This window comes from Puma concolor, chromosome D2, assembly GCF_028749965.1.
Source record: "Puma concolor isolate L17-30 chromosome D2, mPumCon1.1.hap2, whole genome shotgun sequence".
NCBI classification, from domain to species: domain Eukaryota; kingdom Metazoa; phylum Chordata; class Mammalia; order Carnivora; family Felidae; genus Puma; species Puma concolor.
In genome coordinates, this window is record NC_141677.1 from 35,295,124 (window position 1) to 35,319,098 (window position 23,975).

At 48.0% G+C, this 23,975-nt stretch overlaps 1 protein-coding gene across 7 annotated transcripts in view; it reads right to left on the minus strand.

Annotated features, from left to right (window-relative positions):
- CAMK2G (calcium/calmodulin dependent protein kinase II gamma) overlaps positions 1–23,975 on the minus strand; it is a 122,648-nt gene that overhangs the window by 50,024 nt on the left and 48,649 nt on the right. For 6 of the 7 annotated variants that reach the window (XM_086680026.1, XM_086680025.1, XM_086680028.1 and 3 more), the window contains 2 exons: positions 5,764–5,895; positions 4,335–4,429 (listed from right to left, as the gene is read on the minus strand). In XM_086680026.1, coding sequence (XP_086536152.1) covers positions 4,335–4,429; positions 5,764–5,895 — 227 coding nt within the window. Of the gene's footprint in view, positions 1–4,334; positions 4,430–5,763; positions 5,896–23,975 lie in introns of those variants that run through there. The other variant, XM_086680031.1, reaches the window with a different exon arrangement.

A 23,975-nucleotide genomic window follows, 5' to 3' on the forward strand; every position in this document is an offset into this window, starting at 1 on the left:
CTCTTCCTTCTACCCCTCCCGCACTGCTGCTTCACCCTCCCCTCTCTGCCTCCCCTCACTTCACCCAGATCCTTAACAGGAAAGTCTCATTTGGAGATACCACAGGGGACACAAATGTCATGGGGGCTACTCAGGCCAACACTAAGGGGGTGGGGACTTACAGCTGGCACCACCCAGGGGGATCCTATTTCAATCCCCAGGGCCAGCTGGACCCAGAAAGGGACAGCCTTTGCCCTTCTGGTGGCCAACATACCACAATCTCAGCCACTCAGCTTGCCACAGGCTTGGACACAGACTGACACCTCAATCTGGGGGCTCAGAAGGAGGCCCCTAATCACAGAAAAGCCCATGTGCACAGATGGCCACATACAGGCAGAGATGCCACCTAGAAAAGGCTGGGCCAAGGTTTGTCTGGTAATCTCGGAGAATGTGGCAAGAGTGATTGTTGATGCTGTTACTGATTTTAGATGGCATTTCTTAAAGCATGGCTGAGGGACCACCTGCATGAAATTCACTAGGGCACCTGTATAAAATTTAGATTCTGGGACCCAACCCCAGACCTTCTGTGGATGGAGACTAGGAATCTGTATTTTTTAACCAGTACTCAGGTGATCCTTACACATACTAAAATTGAAAATTGTGGCTGAGAGGAAGTCCCAACATTGCCCTATAAGGTCATTTCTGAAGGGAAGAAAGAATCATAAGCTACACCATCTTCCTACATCGCCCATCTACCATATATGCCCCAAGCACGGTCTATAACTTCATGTGTCCTCTCCAACAGTCATGTCAGGCTTACAGCTTGGCTCCATGGATTCACAAAGGGGGAACCCAAGCCAGCCACAAGGTACGAGGGTTCCTACAACTTGGCTCCGAGTTTCCTGACAGCCAAAGCCAAGAAGCAACCATGACCGGTTATGTGGTCCTTTGAATCCATTCATTCAACATGTTATAGGCTAGGTATGTGTCAGGCACTTTGTTGGGCCCTGCCTGCACAGAAGTGAAGAAATAGATATGGTTCCTACCCTCACTTCACAGGTCCTCAGGAAGAGGAAAGCTTGCTTACATTTAGCCTCAATAGAAATTTCTTCACGGGGGTAGGGGGTATACAGACTAAATAAATAGACATAGCAAGTGCTGTAACAGATTTCAAAATACTGTTTCTGGTAGCATCTCTTAGTAAGGCCAAGTATCCACTGTAGTAAAAGCAACTGGAATCCGGATAAATGGTCCAAATACAGAGATTTCTTATAATACTAACTGTTCCAAGGATAAATCCTAAACTACGGAAGAAGAAAGGACCATTTGCCCTTCAACTATAGCAATATGGGGAAACGCTTTGGATGTAAGCAAGAGAGCAGGATATAAAATGTTAGGCTCCACGAGGTGAAAATCTATATGCATATGAATAAAGATAAGAAGGGAATATGAAGATTTAAAAATAAAAAAAGACATAAGGGCTCAGGCTCCTTGGGGGGTGCTCTTAAATCTTAAAATAACGACTTATCATTGCCATCACCTGGCCCACTAGCTCCTGCATCCAAGCCTATTTTAAATGCCTCCTTCAGCCTAGTGGAGAGCTAAGCTTGGAACCACAGGCTCCCTTCAGAGCCCCAACTCCACACCTATCAATGTTCCAAGCAAAGGGAGTGACGTTTTGTGACTTCCAGTGACTTTATGTAGACAGGCCAGCAGACAAAGACGGTGCTCAATGCACAGGCACACGCACGCCCTACCTTGTAACACGGCTATGAACGTGGGCCTCTGAAGCCGCAATGACAAGAAACAACAGAGCAAAAGAAGGATTCCCATCCATATCAGATCCCCCATAAGACCAGGTGATCTCTCCCCATGCCTCCTGAACACTTCCATGGATGCCAAGGAGAAGCAGCTTGATACCCTTTTCTTTCCTTTCGACTTACAGCACAGAAAATCACAAACAAGAAAGGAAAAGGCAGAGAGACTCAGCAAACAGAGCAAGCCCCTTCGGACCCTCATGGATGACTCCAGTGGGCCCACCACATTCCCAGACACAGAAATCCAACACCTGCGGAGCCCTAGACAGACAGACAGTGACGAGTGAAACCCAGCCCCAGCTGCTGCACCTTTATAAAATATACAGCGTAAACTGAGAGGCTGCAGGGAAGCCACGGCCTTCACTCCCTAACCCCATGGGCACCAGCGTAGTGGGCACCCTGGCCCAACTCTCCACAAGCTCACATCCCCTGTGCCCACACCTACAGCACAGCCCCCAGCTTGGTCCCTCCATCTCCAAGACAACACCCTCCCACTCTCCCACCTCCAAACGGTACTGGCACCGACAGATTCCTGACCCGTCTTGTTGGCACCTGTGCCTATCAGCCAGGACCAGGCCTCTGTCCCTAAGTTAACCTGGCACGCAAGCCATACAACAAAGCCCCAGTCTTGGCATAACCATCTCGAGAGAGGGGGAGTTGATGTCTGAAGCATATGATCTTACACAAGAATCCTTTTCTTGAGGAAAAAAAAAAAAAAATCAAAGAGAAACCAAACCTCATCCAGTTTGGGCAGGGAAAGAAAGATGTCAGTCAGAAAACCAAGACAAGGTTGAAAGGAGGTGAGGAAGGGAATAGAACATGATGACACAGGTCAGGAAAGTTCAGGTGGGTAGGAAAGGAGAAGGAAATGACAACCAAAGGCAGGCAGCTCCACAAAGTCACCACAACAGCTATCTTCACATCCTAGAGTTTGGTTCCTAGAGTCCCTCCCTCCCTTACCCCTGGGTCAGAGGACACTGGTGAGATGAGGAATGCTAAGCATTGCATCACTAACTGGAGACACCAGACACCAGCCCCATTTCTGATGCACCAGGGCTATGCTGCGTGGGCACAGGGAGGTATCCACTCTAGAACTGTCGTCTCTGCCTGCACCCTGCACCCTTGGCCAGAGGATGTCTGCCAAAGAGCCCAGCCCACTGTGTCATCCCCTACCCCAGGGGAGGAGGGCATCTGACTGCCCACATATCTCTATGGCAACCATCGCCTCCGACTCAAGGTACCCAGAGAGAAAGAAAACAAACAAATAAGTCAACTTCATAGCCAATTAGAGGAATGGCAAGAAGTGGGAGCTGGGAAGGAGACAGTAAGACAAGCTCTGTTTTGGGGGATAAAGAGAAGCCCTCCCAGACAGGAGGCAGACACAGCCTTGGTAAACAGGTCCCAGAACAACTGTACACATAACAGAAGCCCACTGTCATCTCTGTGGAATTTAACAGCTTCTCTGATGCTGAGGGACATTTACTGTATCTCTTACCCCAGAGACGCCTGGGTCACTGTTAACCACAGTCCTCACCTTCCCCAGGGTGTCTGTCCTGGCTCCTAATATATTTGTGGCATCCCATTGCCCCATACTAATTCCTTTCTCTGAGTCTAATAACCTTTGTCGCCCTCGATGACGATCCATCCACATTACCTCTGTACTCACTAGACCTGTTCACATAGCACTTCACACATTGCTGGGTCTATACCTATCAGATGAGGTGAGTTTGGCAAGCACCCAATACAAGGTTCAGGGAGTGTAGGTTCGAGGTGTGAAAGACAGGGCCTCACCCTCCTGGCCTCAGGTACTTGGGAGGATCTCACAAAGCAGGCCCCAAGGCCTGGGCCTTCACAATCCTCAGATCTGGACGCAATGCTGCTCCCACCCGGGCCAGGCAATTGAGATTTCCAGACCATGAGGCATCACCCTCTCCCCAGGACAGGCTGCATCTGCTGCTGCACCACCAACTTTGTAATTTGATCAAAAAAGCAATCAAGTTCATCTGGCAGGATTTGTTCCCGAGAAGCCCTCGCCAGTAGCAGCCTCCCCTGATGTTTACAGATTCCCTTCCCTTGGGAGTCTGTTCTGCCGCCTGGTGGGCAGGGGGAGGCTGGATTTGTCAGAGCTGTTCACTTACTGCATTTCCATCCTAAGTCACCACTGGGGCACAGGGAATAGGACAGGCCTGGGGTGGCTACCACTACCCCCAACACAGAGACTCCAAATTTAGAGCTCCCCATTCCATGCTACCACCACTCCCCACATCTCCTCTTCCCTTAAAAACCAAACTCCCTTGAGCCTTCAGGGACCATTCCTTCTCATAGCTATCTCCATGTCTTACATCTTTCTCATTCTTTTCTACCTGAGCACTTCTGGTTCCCCATGCAACTCCTTGCCTGGCTTCCAAGTCAACCAACCCTGAAATCTCAATTCTTCTGCAGGGGCTAAAATGCACAACTCCTAATTCCTGGAACATCTTCAGAAGCTATAGCCCTTCGAGGCAGTCTAATGAGAGGCCAAGATGGGGGAACACTCACCCCGGGCAGATAACTTCTTGGTATTGATGATTTTTGCTGCATACTCTTGCGTGGAGGTTTTCTTCACACACCTGCGGACCACAGAGAAAGCACCCCTGGAGGGAGAAGGGGGAAAGAACTGGGACACGGAGCAGAGCACAGTGACACAGACACGCTTCGGGTCTGAGAACAGCGATGATCGCATTACCATCCCTTTAGTCAAAATCACACACACCAGCATAGTGACCATCGCCATCCAACGTGGGGCAGAAGGATGAGGCCACTGCATGACACTGAACAGATGTGATGGAGGACCACCACATCCCACTCCCACATCTAGTCACTGGACAAAGCAACACCCCAACCTCAGGCTGTACATCAGGAGCTGGTGGGCAATGCTTAAAACACACACCTGCTGCATCTCACAGACAGCTCTGCAGTCCCAACCAGGAGAACCAGGAGAAGGGACAGAGACCCTGCCCTTCCCTCAGCGGGAATAGTTGAGGGTAGGGGAAGGGAAGATTAGACAGAAGGTATAATCCGGAGAGGGAAATCTCCCTCAATCATGGGGGAAGATGAGGAAAGTGAGCCCCCACAACTGGCTTCATCCCACTGCACCCGGGCTCAACTGACAGCACGGAAAGAGAGGATCTCAGACATCAATAGCTCCCCAACCCTATGATATTTTCCACTACTTTCCCCCCAAATGGGAGCTCGCACTCTCTAGCTCTGGAAACGTCTAGGGGGGCGGGCAGGGCGGGGGCTGCAGTGGCCGGGCTCGGCGCCGCGGGTGGGGGTGGGGGGGGCCGGGGCTGCTGCAGCGGCCAGCTCAGTGCAGAGGGGAGGGGGATGCTGCGGCTGCGGCGCGCGGCTCCCGGGACCACTGCAGGCATAGGGGGAGGGGATAAGGGGGTGCTGCAGCACTGCCCAGAAGCGGGGCTGGGATCCTGGAAGCATCACTAGCGGGGGGCGGGGCCGGGCACCAAACATCCCCCCCACACTCAGGCACCGCAGCGGGGTTGGAGCCGCAGGGCCAGGGAGGGTCCTGAGTGCCAGGCGCGTGGGACCTGAGACAGGGTGCTGAGTGAGCTCCTGAGTAGGGTGAGGAGGGGGCGCGGCGAGCAGGCGGGGTCAGAATGGGGGGCGCCTGATGGATGAGGGAGGGGCGGGGCTGGAGGGCTCCGAGGAGCGGTCCGGGGGCTGCAGTCCCCGCGACAGCGCGGTGTGCAGCAGCCTGGGCAGCTGCTGCAGGGCGCGGAGGGGGCTGCGGGGCAGAGAGCTGGGGACGAGGGGGCCCCGGAGGCGGCAGGCGGGAAAGGCTGGGGGTGGGGCGGGCCGAGGGGGCGCTGCAGCGGCCGGTGCAGGGCCGGGGGGCGGGGCGAGGAGCCGCATAGCGCCCGGGCGGCGGGGACAGGGTGGGGGGCCGCGGCGGGCGGAGTGAGGGCCGTACTTGCCGAGCTCCTCGAAGAGCTGGTAGTCGTCGGTGAAGCGGGTGCAGGTGGCTGTGGTGGCCATGCTGGCGGGCGGGCGGACGCGGCGGTGCAGCCCGCGCCGACGTCGGTGCACAGTCACCGCCGCCCGGCTGAGGGAGCAAGAGGAGGAGACGGGGCTGAGCCCGGCAGCACCGCGAGACTTTACCGGGGAGAGCGAGGGAGGGAGGGACACCCCCGCGCCCGCCCGCCTGCCCCGCCCCCAGTCCGGCCGGCCCCCCGCTCGGCCCCCGGACCGCCTCCGGGGAGGGGCCTTCTGTCGCCGGCTCCGCCCCGCCCCGGGAGCCGCCCGGGTCTGGCCGCGCGCTCAGGGGAGCAGAGGGGAGCAGAGAGGAGCGGGGGTCCCAGCCCCGGGCCACCCCGAGGGAGCCGAAAGCCTCGCGACCTGTGGGTTTGTCCCAGGGCAGACCCTGCAAGGGCTCGGAATGTGCGTGCTATGTGTGTGTTTTGGGAATATGTACCGGTCTGGACCACCGAGTTTTCTAGCAGTCTTTAGCCCCCAGACCGGCTCATACGACGTGGAGAAGAGGCCAAGGTCAAAAAGTCGGCGTCAGACTGCACACGCGGGCGGCGCCCCCAGCCTGTGCAGAGCCAGTGCTTTCAGCAGCCTTCCCTCTGGAAGCTGATAGTCTAGACTTGTGTAAGCATCAGGGCCATTATTAGATAAAACCCTTCAGGCACGGTTTGTTCAGGGAGACCAGGCCAGAGCCAAGGATGCAGGTGGAACTTTGCCTTCCTGCACTCCAACCTTGGAGATAAGACAGTGTTCTCTCTCAGGCTAGTAACGGCAGGGATGAAGTGGGAATGATTAGAAACGTTTTGTGCAGTTGTGGGCTGGAAGAGCAAGTGGAAGGAAGGAGAAAATATCCCCATTTTCTTTCAGCACACCCTGTATTTTTATTTTATGGCACCCATCACAATTTGTAATGATATATTTACTGCTATGAGAGGCAGTAGAGCTAGAATGTGGTTGTCTAAAGAGTGAATTCTGATGTCAGACTGCCTGCTTGGATGTATGGGCAATTCATTGACCAGCTGTGTGATGTTGGTCAAGTCACTTAATCTTTCTGTGCTTCAGTACCTTATCTGAAAACTGAGAAGAATAATAGTATCTACCTCGCAGGGTTGTGAGTATTAAATGGGCTAAATCACATAAAGTACTTTGAAGAGCTCCTGGCACCTAATTAGAACAGAGGTAGCTATTATTATTTAATATTTGTCTTCCCACTAAATTGTAGGCTCCAATAGGGCAGGGCCCCTGCCTCCTCTGTTCATCATTGTGTACTTAGCCCCAGACCCTCAGGAAATATTTGTGGAATGAAAGGACTACTTAGGGCTGTGGTAGGGGGAGGGAGCTACCATTCCTTCCTCTGTCCCCACTGTCAGAGGAATGGTAGGACTGAGGCACATAACTGTCTCAGTGGAGGAGAAACACGCTGGGCAGGTTCCCGACCTGCCCTCCCTGGGCAAGTGTACCCCAAGTCCCGGGCCAGCCCCAACTGGGCAGGATGGAGTTGGGCCAACTGCTGCAGCTCAGTCTTGATTACAGCAGGACGCCCACTGGGAGTCAGGCCTCCATTGTCAGCAGGCTGGCTCACAGAGAAGGCAGCTGAGAGGCTGAGAGGCTTTCCAGCCTCCCTGGCTGCCTCCCTGAGGGGTGGGTGGAGCAAATCTCCCAGGGAGGGCTCCCCTCCTGTCCTTAAGCAACAGCCCTGGGAGCTAAGGAGAGCCAGACTGCCCAGTGGGGGCGATTTAAGGAATAGGAGAGGAAAAGCATTAACAGATTGTCTAGGAAGGGGTCAGAGAGGGCCAGAGGAAAGGGCTGAGGTGACAGTACACCATGCTCCACCCCTCCGCAGGGCAACAGGAAGTAAGGCGCTAGGGAGTAAGGCCACTTCCTATCTCAAAGCACTGGGGTGAAAGCCAGGTTCCAAGTCCCAGCGTGGGACTTGGGCAGGGCAATGCAATGAGATTATATATGGGGATGACAAACAGTCCCGACTTTCTGTCATCTACCTTAAATGCAGAAGTGACAGCTAGTCTGCACTCCAGAAATAGGGGCTGCATATTAATCATCAATATGCCCTTCCCGAGCCCTCAGGACAACTTGGTTCCCGACCTCCTCATGTTGAAACTTAATATTCATTAATATAAGGTGGAGTGAGAAGATGGAGGGAGATCTGAACAAGCACAGACTAGGGCTACTGGAAAGTCCCCTAGGGTATCCCAGGAAAAAATGTTAAAACAGCACTACAACTGCCAGGTACCTACTGTGAGGGGGGGGCTATCTTCTCCACTGAGGATGAGGGTTCTACCCTGGATATTTGAGGGTAACCATATAAAGCACTTTGCAGTGAACCTCTGGGTAAAAGGAAGAGTGATGAAAAAAATAGTGGGGGGAAGCCTTGGGGATGACTCACAGTACTGTGTAAGGGGAACTAGCTATCTTTCAACAAATGTTTATCAACTGCCTACTATGTGCTTGGCACTGCCTCTCATTTTGAGAAACATCCAAATAAAGTGGAAAATTAGACTTCACAATCAAAACAAAACTCAAATCATTCTCTCCTTTTTCCTTTCTATGTTTCTCTCACTCCTCCTTCTCTCACTACTTCTGTCAACAAGTCAGACTCTGACGTGGCCAGAGTGGCAATTCGGAGCCTATAGACACCTTTGTGTGCACACACAAATACACACCCTCATACACACCCTCCTGATTCCCATTGCTGTAATACCTACGCAACCTCCAGCTACCCCACAGAAATTAGGAGGAAGATGCATATAAATAATAACGAGTTCACCAGCTCCCTGCGCATCAGTATCTATGGCAACCTCATGGGGTCCTCGAGCTGTGCTGTTCTGGTTGCAGCAAGTCCCCTGGGCAGCACCAGCACTCAGGCTGTGCCCACAGCATGGGGAACAGGGAATTACACAGGAAATTGATGCCCTGATAATCACCAGAGGGGTTCCACTGGGTGGGACCCTCTGTCATTCCTCTGCTCTTTCTCTTTCAAGGCTCCAAAAATTGCACCATGGGACTTGCTCCCTGAATGAGAGAAGCCTCCCTTCCTAATTTTGGAATGCAATTTTAGAGTAGAAAGGTACTTATTCTTCAGACCTGAGGAAAATGGGGCAGTTGAAAGTGAGGTGTTTAAATGCAAGGGGGATGACACTTTTGGAAACAAACAATAGTTACCTACTTGTTGGGGGATGTTGTAAAATAAATTTGGAGAGAATTTAGCCTTGTGCCCATGAGGAGTTTTCAATCCATATTCCACAGAAATGTACAGGTTACATGGTCATGCCACAGCAGCTACTCAACATATATATTGAGGTTCAATGTAAGGTTTTGTTGAAGAAGAGTCCCTGGCTTAAAGACGTCCCTGAAAGAAGTTTGAAACTCACTGGACCAGTGGCTTCCGAAGTCCCCTCCAACTCTAAGATTCTATGGCTAGTTTTGGAGAATTAGGGGTGATGAGGTCATGGTCTCTCTCCAAGGACTCTGAGAAAATTATTAGTGGTGAGGTATTTGAACCTAGTGACAACATATGAAAATGGGGATAAGAAAGAGGGAGAAAGACAAATGAAAACATTTAAATAAACAGTTCCTAAACTAGGGGGCCTGGTGAGGGATGCCCCTCTCTCCTCTGGAAGACACATCAAATCACAACAATGCACAGAGTAGTTGCAACCAACCTCAGTAACTACTCCTGATAGCAATCGTCCTTAGTAGGAGTGTTTTCCCATCCCTGCTGTGTCTAAGAACTGAAAAAAGGGTTAGGAACCACAGATTTAACCAACGACTACAGTATTTCTTAACAGAGGACCTGAGGAATGTAAGGTGAGGGGCTGAGCTCTGAAGGATTGGCCACAGGGGATGAGATTTTGGAGGGGATGTGATATATATAATGTGAGGAGCTGTAGTATTTGGAGTGAGGGGCTGAGGGACTGGCAGGAAGGAACTCCCTTCCATTTCCCAGCTAGAGGGCTGATTCCAAAGGACAATCTGATTTCCTTCTGCCTTCCCACCCCCAGTCCAGGTCAGGGCTCTCTCTCACCCCTCCACCATCCTCCTAGAGACTATGCATTCCTTGAAGATAGAGGGTACCTGATCTTTCTCCTCGTATCCTTAACACAGAGCACAAAGCCTGGCATACAGTAGGTGCTCAGTAACTATTTGTAGAATGAATGGAGTATTGGGGGCAGGAAACTGAGACATTTAGGATGAAGAGGGAGCACCAGAGGAGAGGTGACAAAGCTGTTATCAGAGACAGAAGGGAGATACTGAGATAAGGGGTCAGCTGCCTGCACCATTGGGGATGGATGGTCAGGGCTGGAAGAGTGGCATGTGGGGCCCCCTGGTGGGCAGACCTGAGGCACACAGGATGCTAGAGGGAGGGGATGGAGAGCCAGAGGCCTATGAATGAGAAAGAGAGGTGTGGTGACAATAATAAAACCATAATTGTAGTTAACCTTTAGGGAGAGCTTGCTACCAGAAAGTCATAGGCACTAGGTACTCTAACCTATGCTATTCCATGTAACCCTCACCACCACACTATGAGTGTAGGGGCCGGGCCATCAGCCCCATTTTACAGAAGAGGAAACTGGAGTTTAGAAAAGCAAAGTAGGGGCACCTGGCTGGCTCAGTTGGTAGAGCATCTGACTCTTGATCTTGGGGTCTTGAGTTCAAGCCCCATGTTGGGTGTAGACATTACTTAGAAAGAAAACAAGGAAGGAAGGAGAGAGGGAGGGAAGAAGGAAGGGAGGAAGAGAGGGAGAAAGAAAAGGAAAGTAGCTTGCCTAGGAGCAAACAACTAATATGTTGTAGGGGATGATGTGACTGAAGAGAAGTGAAAAAAAAGTGGGTATTGAGGTGGAAGAGAAAGAAGTAAATGGCATGCAGGATTCAATATAGATATGATCATACTAGCAATGGGATCCAGATTGGAATCTTAAACCCAAGGTGGATTTGTCCCAATCTAATCCTAGTCCTGAATCCAGATACTTACTCAGAGGAGACACTCATTCATTCATTCATTCATTCATTCATTTCTTTAGTCTTGTTGCTCACTATTCTGTTCCAGTCACTTGGGAACCTAAGAGAACAATCTGACAAAATTCTTGCCCTCATGGAACTTACATTGGACTGTAATGTAGTCCTGTATGGACTGTAATGCAGTCTGTACTGTTGGCAAGCAATTAGCCTAGAAAGTGGTCCCTTTAGACTGGAGTAAGTTCCACAGAGAAAATAAAATAAAGCAATGGGATAGAGTGAGGGAGGAATGGAGAATTTCTTTAACTGAGGTACTCAAACATGGATACTCTTGGAAAGGGACTTTTAAGGGAGACCTAAAGGATAAAGAGGCAGTCATTTGAAGACGTGGGGCAGAAGCATACCTGGTGGAAGGAACTGCAGCAAAAGGCTGAAACAAAATTGGTCACGGTATATTGGAGGAGTGGAAAGAAGGACTGTGTGGCAGGAACAAAAGGGCAAGTGGGAAGCAGTAGGTTAACAGGATCTGGAGACCCCAGTAAACCCCACTGTCCTGGTACAACTACCCTGGTGCTCCTTCCAAGCTGTGGGTCACAGGTAGTTCTCAGGGGCAGGCTGCCATCATGCTCACAAAGGCATGAGACCTGAAACCCCAGCTCAATGCCAGAAGATACCTTCATCAAGAGTGGACATAAAAATGGGCCTGAAGCTGGAGATGATGCTGTTCCTTATTTACCACAATAGAGGGCGGTGAAGGGGGGCTCAGGGTGACCTCTTAGTGCCCCTGAGGTTTTGGGGATGTTGTGCTGAGGGGTTCTGCACACAGCCAATGTCCTCAGTTCTGCTGAGGGGTTCTGGGACAGCCAATATCCCCTCAGTCCATTTAGACAATAGTCTTACAGCCCTAGGTAGGCGTCAGTGCTAACTCTTATAGGGGACAAAAAGATGGGCCAGAAATAGGCCCTGCCTCAAAGGAGCTTTACTCACTGGAGGCAAGAAGATAAGCACGATAATAAAACAATGATACAACAAAAGATAAGTACCATAGTACAAATGGCTACCTGCATCACATTTCCCTTCCCTTGCCTAACCTCCAGTTCTCTGTTCAGGTGCCACTTTCTCCAAGTACCTTTCCCTGGCCTTTTGACTACATCAGATCCCTGAATGGCAGCCGCAAAGTTCCATCCACCACTTCTTCAAAGCGCTTGTCCCAAGTGTAATCTTACATGTGTTTGTGTGACTACAGACTTCACGAGGGTAGGGTCTGTGTCTGTTTATGTTTATCTTGTATCCTCTAAAGTGCCTGGGGCATCGTAGTTACTCAATAATAAATGCATGGGGGGTAAAAAGCAAAGTACTATGGGATTTTAATGGGGGAGCAATCAGATCAGTTGGAACAATTGGAAAAACTGGATGAGCTAAAAGGAAAGGAAGGATGTTGGCAAATGGAGTTGTAGGTGAGGGGTCATTGCTAGTAAAAAAGAGAGTGTGAATCAGACTCTGAGATACTGAGTGCTTGGCAGGTGTTTGGGAAACTGGGTGGTCAGGTGAGCTGGAGGGGAGGGTGGAGTGGAGGAAAAGAACATAAATCTGGGGACCAGCAAGATGTAAATAGTATCTGGCTCTGGGCCAGGCAGGCTAGGCCTCAGGAAGGACCAATGTCCAACTGTCTGACCAGACCAACTCCAGAGGGTCTTAGATCCCAGATCTGGGCTAGAGATGATTACTTACCAGATGATTCCACTTGAATGTCTTGCTGTCCCCTCAAATTTAACATGATCCATAGCCAAACTAATCAGATTGAGAGAGAGTATAACATAGTGGTTAAGAACAATAAAGCCAAATAAATCCTGGCTCCTCCTCTTACTAACTATGGGAGTCTGTGCATTTTGTGACTTCTCTCTGCCTCAGCTTTCTCATCTGCAAAATAGGGATGATGATAGAACTCACCTCACAGGGTTTTATGAGGAGTACATTATTTGTACATGAGAAAAGTAAAACAGTGCCTTTCATATTAAGAGCTCAGTAAATATTAATTATTATAATTACTTCTCTTGCCTTGACCAGTTTTTCTCTCCAGTTCCTTTGGCTGTGACAGTGACATGACTATCCTGCCAATGACCTATGTTCAGAATCTTGGAGTCAACTTTGACTCATCCCTTATCTCACTTAGAGGCAGATGTGGGTGTGGATTCTGCCACTTACTAGTTGTGTGACCTTGGGCAAGTTTCTCAAAGTCCCTGAGCTTCATGCTCCTTCTTGGTAAAATAAAGATGTCATAATTTTCACTATAGGGTCCTTATAACAATTTAATGATAATATTTGTAGGTTAATGGCTCAATTCCTGATGCTAAATAAATGGTAGTTATTATTATTTTCATCCTGTGTGTCATCAGGAACCAGCACCAGTATATTTCACCCTTTAAATGTCTTTGTGTCTATTCCTTCTTCTGCATTTCCCTCCCACCACCCTAGACTTGGCTTACCTCACCCTCCAGAGTTACTTCAGTAACTTTGTCTGTTCAACTTCATTTGTCAACTTCATTTTATATTTCAACTTTCTTTCTTTCTCTTTCTTTCTTTTCTCTTCCTTTCTTTTCCCAGTGCTGGGGGGGTAGAGCAGTGAACACAATAGGGGCTATCCTTGCCCTCAGGAAGCCTACCTTCTTGTGAGAGGGACAACCTATAAACAAATAAATATTTAATATGTCAGGTGGCGATAAATACTACAAAGGAAATCAAAGTAGGGGAAGGGGATGGAGGTTGCTGTTTAATGTAGGGTAATGAAGTAATGTCCCTCTGATAAGATGAACATATGTGCAGAAATCTGCAGGGAATAATATCGCTTTCAGTAGGTCACATCTTGGCTGAAATGCTGTTTCCTTCAGAATTATGTATGAATGCTTATGTATAACTTCTTAGCCAATTCTAGCCAATCTTGTGATTTCATATCACTCACAGAATGCCCCTGCTTCTGTAGACATGCTTAACACATTAAGAATGTATATCATTGGATTAATAGTACTCTGATCATGATATCAGTGTGAACATTTTACTCTTCCTTAAATGTGCTAAGTTTTTTATGATGAACGTAGATTACTTGAATAAGAGCAAGAACAATAACACCATATTTTCTCCTCATCATCTTATTATAAACTTCATGTAACTCTGCAAGGTAAATTTTATATCCCTGTTTTACAGATGGGAAAACTGAGGCACAGAGAGGTTAAGCTAAATCTCTGAATTCAGCTCTTGAAATGTTTGGCACCTGATAACAGGCTCACTGTTTGCTTACTTTAAATTTTAGTTTTGCCTTCTTAGAGCATAGGTTTCTTAAGGGCAGAGTCCTTGCTTATTCCTGTATCTCCTTCTTCCCCCTCCTCATGCTTTTATCAGAGTACTATGTACTGTACATAATGGGTGCTTTTTAATGGATTGGCGTGTTTGATGTCTCTTGTCTATTGCTGTGATATGGTTCATTATCTTGCTGATGGTGCCATGGTGTATACTCTTGACCCTGAGTCCAAGGATGGAGAACCTGAAGCTCCTGGTTTCAAAGAGGTGAGGGAGCTGGACCTCCACCCCAAAAGGGTAGTGATTCTGCTTGTCCACTAGGGGCCGCAGTAGGCCTGGGTTTAGAGAGACATCAGGGCTGTGGATTACTCAGCAGACCCCACCCCAGGAGTCATTTCCAATACCAAGTCTGTCCTAGAGCCCAAAGCCCCAGAGACAGCCTATCAGTGTACCTGGCGTCAGTTTCTTCCAATAGACCATCAGATTCCAGGACCTGGAATGAGTTAGCTCCAGAATAAAAGCTGCTGATGGCAGCTAGATAGCAGGAGTATGCTGGCAGTTTCCAGATGCCCCTCAATTAGCCAAATAAAGAAACATGCATGGAGCACACTACTGAGCGCCTGCTGTGTACCACGTAGCATGCTAGACCCTGGGACTAGTTTGGTCAACAAAACAGACTCTTATGATCCCAGCTCTTATGATCTAAGGAGGTATGCAGACAAGCCTAAAAATATTGTATTGTGTGATAAACTGCTAACATGATTTCTGTTCCAAGGTTAGTTAGCTCTCCTTGGGTCTCATTTCAAAGTAGGTTATCCCATGGGGTATCTACCTGCTTTAGAGAAATGAAATAAAGATGAGAGACAGAGATAAGAACCTTTGTCCACATTTGGAGAATCACTGTGGAGTCCCCTCCTCTCTCAAGGTGGAACGGTTCCCAGTGGCTCCTGGGAGATCTGAGGGTGTCTGGGGTTGGGGTGGGTGCTGGGGGAAAGGAAGTGCCAAGCCACCTCTCCACAGCTTTTTTTCTCTCCTTTCTCCAAGTGGCCTGGGAGCTTTGCTTAGGAAGGAAAAGTTCCCCAGATTTTGGGGTGTGACCCAGACTGCTGGTTTTCTCACTGATTTCTCTTTGCCTCTTTCTTTTCTTTGCTCCTTTTTCTCAGATGATTTGTCAATCAATGTATTTACCAAATGAATGTTCTGTTTAGGGTACCCCTTTTTATCCAGAAACATTAAGTCAAGGAAATTACAACAGTTAGAGAAAGAATATAACTAGAGAGGTAAAGACAGACACCCATGCAATGCAGCATTTTGACAAGTGCAAATTGGTAGCCACAGACACTCATCCCTGGGGGCTATCCCTGGGGCTGATGTGGTCTGAGGAGACTTCCTTCCTGGACAAGGTGACCAAGACCTTCCAGGATGAGCCTTCAATCTATTCCAGTGGGGTTTCTCTGGGAGAGATATCCTCAGAGAACAGAGGGGAGGGTAAGACATCCCCCACACCCCAGCTGTTCCTTGTTCATTCCCTTGTGCCTGGACAAGGGGCTCAGAGGCCCATGTGCTCAACATTCCTGAGAAGCAGCTTCTGAGTCAGAGCCCCAGAAACAGCTGAGGCAGCTTCAGGCTGGAGTCTTGGCTCTGTTTTCCCCTTTTCTGTCCAAAAGCAACTCCCTCCCTAGCTATTTGGATGTGACCAGAAACCCAAGCAGGGCTGTGGGGTAGCAGCCTGGCTCAGCCAGTCTACAAAATGTATTTGGTCCCTGAATCCCCTTTGAGACTGTGGACCTTAGGTAAAGGTGTATGCCCAATGCCACCTATGCCAGGAAGTCCAAGGGGTGAGGAAGACTCGCCCATGCCTACAAGTCAAATCTCCCCATGTGGCCATTGTTGGGCTGCCTCTGGGAAGGGGTCGTAACTAGGACTTGGCTTGAGTTAAGACAGCAGCATTCCCCAGGCAGTGTGCCAGCACCTCCTTACTGCCTGGGCGTGGGGCCCAGGACATGCCAGGGCAATGCCAGAGAGCTGACTCAGGGGGCGGCATAAGGGGAACAGAAAAACCCTTCGCACCCACCAGCTAGGAGAGGAGAGGAAGCTGCCCTGAGGCCTGCTGTGATTGCCCTATAGTGTAGACCACCAACAGGTTCTGTGGATGGGTCTGTTTCTCAGCCACTGATCCATGAAGTGCCACATTTCCTGGGGCCACCTGCAGAAGGCCAAGGCTCTCCCACTTTCCCTGAGTTCCTCTCTTCCTATGAAGACCTCTAGATGTGCAAATCTAGGTTCCCAAACCCCTTTCTGTGATTGATTCAGGCCCCACCATTGTCACTTTCTTAAGACTGTGATCTTGGGCAGGTCACTTACTTTGACTTTTGTGAGTCTCAGATTCCTTCTATTTAAGGTAGGATGGGTAAGACCTGCTTGTCCATAGGACTGCAGTAAGGATCAAATAAGATCACATCTATGAAGGTAATGTATATACTCTAAAGTACATTTTTAAGCAGATATTGTTAATTGTCATGGTTATTCCCAAGATGGGAATGATAGCTGCTAGCCCTTGAAACTCAAGGTCCTCCTCTTTGCCTATTTCGTCAGACAAGTACCTCTGAAGCCAGTGCTGGAATCCTAACCCAGTCCTGGGCCTCAGAAGAAGCTTTTCTGCCTGGTGCTATGGTGCCAACTCAGGGAAGCAACCTCCACCAGCCCAGCTCTGTTAAACCGGTTCTTTCTCTTCTAATCAGACTCCTCCAGTCCAGTTTGCCTGCAGTGATGACAAAGGAACCTAAAATAGCACAGGCTCTGCAAACACTGCTGGAGATGGCTTGGGGCATAAGGCGTTGCCTGTCACCCGTGGGCCTGTCTGGGCATCCCAGCCAGGTGCAGCCCTCTACCCTCCAGGGCCTGGTGTGTCTTCCTCTATGCAGCAGAGGATGACAGTGCCTCCTGTCAGCACTTTAGGTGGCTGAATTGGATGACTACTAGAAAGTTGGCTTGGCTAGAGGTGCCAGTGTGGGGAGGGGGACTCACAGCTCTCCCCACCCCCCACTGACTCCTCAAACACATACTCTGGGGGCCCCTCTTTGCACCAAGAGGCCAGGTGAACTGGGCTCAGGTCATGCAGAACAGCAGCTGTCTTGCAGTTTTCGGAAGGGTTGCTGACTGGGAACCAAGAGAGTCTCACTCTGAGGACCCTGCAGCTGCAGGTCCTGGCTTGCCACTCTTGCTGCGGAACCAGTTTGGTACAGGCAGCTGCTGGGCCTGCCTCTGCTCTGAGACTTCGCATAGGACGTTCGTGTAACTCAGGTGGGAGCCATAACTGCTAGCTGCGAGGGGGCTTGCAGCAGGGAACCATGGGCAGGAGCTGCCAACCTCGCAGTAGCATTCATTATTGCTGAAGCCTCCCTAATTCCCCATATTTTAAGCAGTCATTTTCCCACAGCACTAGTCTCACTCTTAGAATTTTCTCATCAGACTTCCTTAAGCACTTTTTCTTGACATGTGTATTCCTTTCCTGGGTGATTGCTATAAGAAAGATTAAGTCTTAGTTAATGTCAGGAATCCTAAACTGATGGTCTGTTGGCCAAATCCAGCCCTTAAACCTGTTTTTTTGTTGACTTGCATAATTTCAATTGGAAAGTTTTAACATTAAAAAAATCCAGATTTCAGACATTTCTTAACATTTTGTGTCCTACGTAGGTTTCTCCCAGAACAAGTCTTCAGTTGCAAGTAGTTTATTTGGAAGGTGATCCTAGGAAACTCCAGTTAGGGAGTGAGGGAGTCAGACAGGGAAGGGATGGTAGAAGGGCAAGGTTACCAAGGAAGTTACCATATGGGCATCTGAAGCTTACTTATGCTGGGGCATTCGGGGAACCAGTGTAGAACACGCGTCTCACAGTTGTCTCACCTGAGAGGCAAAGGCATTAGCATATTTATCCACCAAAACCAGCAGTTATTGGCTGGGAGCTGCTACAGCGTGGGGGAGAAGGGACAATGGTGGTGTTAATGCATAAGGAACATCTAGCCTGTTGTACAGCAGAGAAGAGTGGGCTCCCAAATCCAGAAGACGCTGGAACTGACAGCATCTGCCCCAATATGGAAGATTTAGCAAAACTGCTCCTCAGTTCTCACTTGGCAACAATTGGCAGGAGCTCGATGGCAGGTGCCCCTTTAAACAAGATAAGAGCTCTCCTGTCTGCCATAGTCGTTACACTCCCTTCCCCACGTTGTCCTACACTCAGCCTGCTTTACTCTTTATGTTACCTACTTAGCCTCTGGGGTGTTGGCGTTTGTCACCCCTGGTGTATATCTAGTTATAGCTGTGAGTCCCACTGACTCTGTTTCCAATAACTTCTTAGTCTTCTTTGCATCTCACAGGGCAGCTAGCCCAGTGATTCCAAAAGATGTTGACTGATTTCTTCTGTTTCTCTAGCCCTGTACTCTGAATTATTTAATTCTCTGAATTTCAGACCATCTTCCCTCTCTGCTTCTGAGCGTGTAGAGTAGGTCTTCACTTTGTGGACTGGCTTGGGGAGGCCCTTTCTTATCTAACATCAACCTAATTGGCTTTCAGTTTCTAAGACGCATGAAGCTCCTTTCTGCCTCACGTCAATATCCCTGCCTGAAAAGTTCTTTTTTTTCCTTTATGACAGGCTAACTCATATTCATCTTCTAGGACTAAGACTAAGTGTCACCTCCTCAGTGGAACCTTCCATATCATTCAGTCCCTTACGAGGGTTATGTCCCTCTACTATACATTGTCACAGTGCACTGTATTCCTCCTTAACATATTTATAATAATTACATATATATTGGTATAATTTGTATTTACACTGGAGTTCCCTCATTAATGCAGTTATCTTATGCAAACCCGACTATACACACTCAACTGAAAGAGAAAGAAACAAAGAAATTCCTTTATTTAAAGCATGCTCTTCCCTCAAAGCCAGATCTGGACGGCTACTGTCTCAGGTGATACCTGAAATGCTAAGAGAAATAGCTGTTATTTCTTGGTTTTTGTGCTTCTAAATGCCAAAGTCCTGGTGACTTAACATATTTTCAGGAGTAATTTTGCAATCTTTGGGGCGTCTAGGTGGCTCAGTCCGTTAAGTGTCCAACTCTTGATTTCGAGTCAGGTCATGAACTCATGGTTTGTGAGTTCGAGCCCCCTGTCCGGCTTTGAGTTAACAGTGAATAGCCTGCTTGGGATTCTCTCTCTCCCTCTCTTTCTCTGCCCCTCCCCTGCTCATGCTTGCTCACTCTCTTGCTCTCTCTCTCAAAATAAATAAATAAACTCAAAAAAAGAATAATTTTGCAATCCCTGCCTTTGAACTGATTTTAGAACCTGCCTCCACTCACTAACACACACAAATATAGAAGATTGAAATTTCAACTGCATTATCTGCCTCTCCGTCTAGACTGAGCTCCATGAGGACAGACAACATTCTTGCCTTCATCATTATTGCATCCTCAGGATCTGGCAAAGCGCTGGACACATAGTGAGTATCCAATAAATCTTTGTTGAATGGATGATGATGGGTAGGTAGGTGGTGGATGATGGAAGATGTGGAGGGATGATGAGAGCCGTGAGGACCAGCGCTGTGCAGGACACGCCTGGAGATGGGATGGTACTTAATATGACAGCTCATTAGGGGGAGAAGGATGAAGGAGATGAGGTCACTGAACTACTGCAGTTGACTATCTGCCTAAAGGCCTACTCTTCTATAAGTCTCTCGGGATTTGTTAAGTCCTGCATTCTACTTTCCCCCAAACCAAATTCTCTGGATTAGTGCCTTATCCCAGGTAGTGCAGCCGCCTCTGAGTCACTGCACAGAACTGCTGTATCCCTCAGGGCTCAGACAGAGTGCACCATCCGGCCTGAATTCCTAGCCCAAACTAAAAACTCCACCCAACTCCCTACTGTGATCCTGCTCATGACTCCCTCCCTATTTTAGCCCAAAAGTTTATTTTGACCCCTAAGGCCAACACTCATCTTGATCAGTTTGTTTTTATTTTAAGTTTCTTTATCTATTTTGAGGATGGGGGAGAAGGGGCAGAGAGAAAGGGAGAGAGAGAATCTCAAGCAGACTCCGTGCTGCTGATGCAGAGCTTACTTGGGGCTCTGCCTCACAAACCGTGAAATCATGACCTGAGCTAAAATCAAGAGTCAGCCGCCACCCAGGTGCCCTTATCATAATTGTTTTTTATAGCCCTCATGCAAATCCCACCCTTGATTCCCATCTTGACCCTAACCTTGGCCCTGAAATAGGCTTGCTTCTGATTCTGAGTACATTATATACATCCATGCTTTTTGGTTGTTGTTGTTGTTATTTATAAAGCCTTTACAGATAGTATTTAATTTGAAATTTACAACTCTATGTAATCATCCCCATCTTATAAATGAGGAAACCAAGAGTATGGAAAATGCCCAAGGTCACACAGTTAATAAATTTAGGATCCCAGATCAGATTCAGGTCTTCCTGCTCTAAATCCAGGGTTACAGGCGTCTGGATTACTGAAGTTCCAGAATAAGGTTCCATTGCCCTTGGGGCAAAGCAATCCTAGATAATCAAAGACCTCAGGGTACTAATAGTAGCGATAATAATAATAACCTTAACTCACTGAGCAATTTCTTTGTGACAAGCAAAGTGCTGAGAAGCTCTTCATACATGAACTCATCTAATCCCCCCACCAAGGCTACACAGCTCCATAGTTCCATTTGACAAGTGAAGAAACCATGGCTTTCAGAGGTTTAAGTAATTTGCCCAAGGACTCATAGCTAGTAAGGGGCAAGACAGAATTCAGACTCGAGTCTCTCTGATTTTAAATGTAGCTCACTTCAATCTTTACAAAGAAATGGAATAGCAACAGGAAGCAGCTTGGAGCCTGGATCTTGCAACCATATACCCACCATACCTTTTGAGCCATGGTGCCAAATTCTAGAGTATTGTGTTTGATTACTAAAATTGGGTCAAAAATGAGTCAAGTCTTGGTAGGACTGACTCACTGTGGTGTCTGTCAGCTCTAAAAGGAGACAGGAAGCCTCAGAGGGCAACAGCCAGCAGACCACTGCAGAGTGGATGAAGGTCCCAGAAGCATCTACCACAAGCCCTGCAGTGGTTAAACATGGAAATCCACGTGCCTGCCAAAGAAAAGACCCAGACTTAAGACTCATTTTGAAAATTAAACCTGCCAAACCCCATTTCTTTCTCCATACTCAGCCCTACTCCCTAATAGGGCTCCATTTTGGTCAACTTCTCTGTCTTTCATCTCTGACTCTCACACTTTATCCTTCTCCTTCATGGGCAGGGCTCTTTGTCTCCCTCCAAGTCCCCATCCCCATCTCAGCTCATGACTCTGAATATCATTGCTGCCACCTTCCCATGTCCCATTTCTCTGAATCTTACTCTCAGTGCCTGGTAGATCCCTGTGTTATGGGATCCCCCCTCTTTTTTAGTAGAATATACATAACATAAAATGTACCATTTTAATTTCATTTATTCTTATTATGGTAAACTATGCATAATATTTACTTTTTTAACCATTTTAAGTGTACAGTTCAGTGGCATCAAGTACATTTACTTTGCTGTATGACCATCATCACTATTCATTTTCAGAACTTTTTCAACATTACAAACAGAAACTCTGTACCCATTAACCAATGACTCTCCATCCCCTCTCTCCTCAACCCTGGTAACCTCTATTCTTAACTTCCTGTCTGTATGAATTTGCCTATTTTAAATACCTCACAGAGGTGGAATCATACAATCTGTGTCTGGCTTATTTCACTAAACATAAAATTTTCAGAGTTCCTTCATGTTGTAGTGTGTATCAGAATCCGATTCCTTTTTAAGGCCGAATAATATTCCGTTGTATGTATATGCCACATTTTGTTTTCCCATTTATCTGTTGGTGGACAGTTGGGTTGCTTCACCTTTTGACTTCACCTATTGTGAATAATGCTGCTGTGAACATGGTGTACAAGTCTCTTTTTGAGTCCCTGATTTCAATTCTTTTGGGTATATACCTAGGAATGGAATTGCTCAATCATATGGTAATTCTATGTTTAACTTTTTGAGGACCTGCCAAACTACTTTTCATAGTGGCTGCACCATTTTATATTCCAACCAGCAATGCACAAGGGTTTTAATCTCTCCACATCTTTGCCAACACTTATTATTTTCCACTTTTTTGATAACAGCCAAACAAATGGATATGAAGGGGTGTGTGAAATCTCTTTTGAATACAGTGTTCCAAGCATTCCTGATTCCCAGGGTCTGCTCCTCCCTCTGGACTCCCCATGCACCTCTCCTGACTGTGAGGGTTGGCATTTCCCTGTGGCAGAGAAACCATCATCGCTGATGAGCAGTCACCACCCTTCTTTCTCCCTGTACTTTCTGGTCTTTCTTCCAAGCTCTGGCAAGCTGCTGCCCATCTCTCTGCCTTTTGCTTACGGAGAGTTGGACTGAGAAATAATACAGGCTTTGGGAAGAATACAAATTCAATATCATCAGGCCCACAATCTTCTGAGCTCTTTTATTCATATCGTCTTCCAGACCAGAGACCATAGGACTCCACAGGGACCAATTTTATGGCTTTGACCTGCCACTGACCTCAGAACTAGAACAGCATCCAGATCCTTAGGCAAAATTGTTTCTTGGTCTCATCGGGACCCAAGGGAACAGCTTATATTCTAGTTACAGTGCCCAATCTATTTGCATCGAGTCCTTTCCTTTGCTGAGGCTCATATTTGGTGGTTTAGGTCTCCAAGACAGATCCTGGGTGTGGTGATTCACCTCCTGCATGAGCCTCATGACTCCTTCAGGGGAACTTGGAGACCTGGAATTTTGGTTGGGATTCCCAGTTCATGTTCCCAGAATCTAGACCCTCTGGGGCAACATTTGTTTGTACTGTTTAGTACTTACGTCCTCTCCATGGACTTCTGATGTCAAGAGCAAAGTGTGTCAAAACCAGCCCCCACGTTGTCATACGTTCTGGGCTTTGCTTCAGCCCAGTCCTTACCTGTTTGCTTAAATTAGGTGCCTGGTGTAAATTTCTTTTTCTTTTTGTCTTTTCTGTCTTCCGTGAAAGCAGGTGGAAAAAAAATGTCCTGCATTTCACAAAAGAGGAGAGAACTATGGAGGGAAGTGATTCACCCTGGTGCACAGATGGACTCAGCAATGAAGCTGGGAATGGAACTCCATTCTCTGACTCTGAAACCACAGCCCTCACCATGGGCAGTCACCATCTTCTTCAAGAAAAAGCTCTTGGCTTATGCTCCAAGATATGGCCTTTGTACTTGACAGGTGCCACTGGGATTGGGTAGTGGGGCTCTCTACCCTTATTATTCCCACTCCAACCCATGAGACTATTGTATTGACCTTCAAATATGGATTTCATGGTATAACCCTTGAAAGGAAATTTCTAAGGCTCTTTTTTTTTTTAAGTTTATTTTTGAGAGAGAGAGAGAGAGAGAGAGAGAGAGTGAGAGCAGAGGTGGGGCAGAGAGAGAGGGAGAATCTTTATTTTTTCAATATATGAAATTTATCGTCAAATTGGTTTCCATACAATACCCAGTGCTCATCCCAAAAGGTGCCCTCCTCAACCCTCAGTTTGTTCTCAGTTTTTAAGAGTCTCTTATGCTTTGGTGAGAGAGGGAGAATCTTGAACAGGCCCCGTGCTGTCAGTGCAGAGCCCTATGTGGGACTCGAACTCACAAACTGTGAGATCGTGAACTTTGCGGAAATCGTGACCTTTGCGGAAATCAGGAGTTGGACGCTTACCCGACTGAGCTACACAGGCGCCCCCTTTCTAAGGCTCCTTCTAAGCAAAACATATGACCTCGCAAGTTTGGAAAAACAAAAGCTCCTGAAGAATAAGAATGGAGGC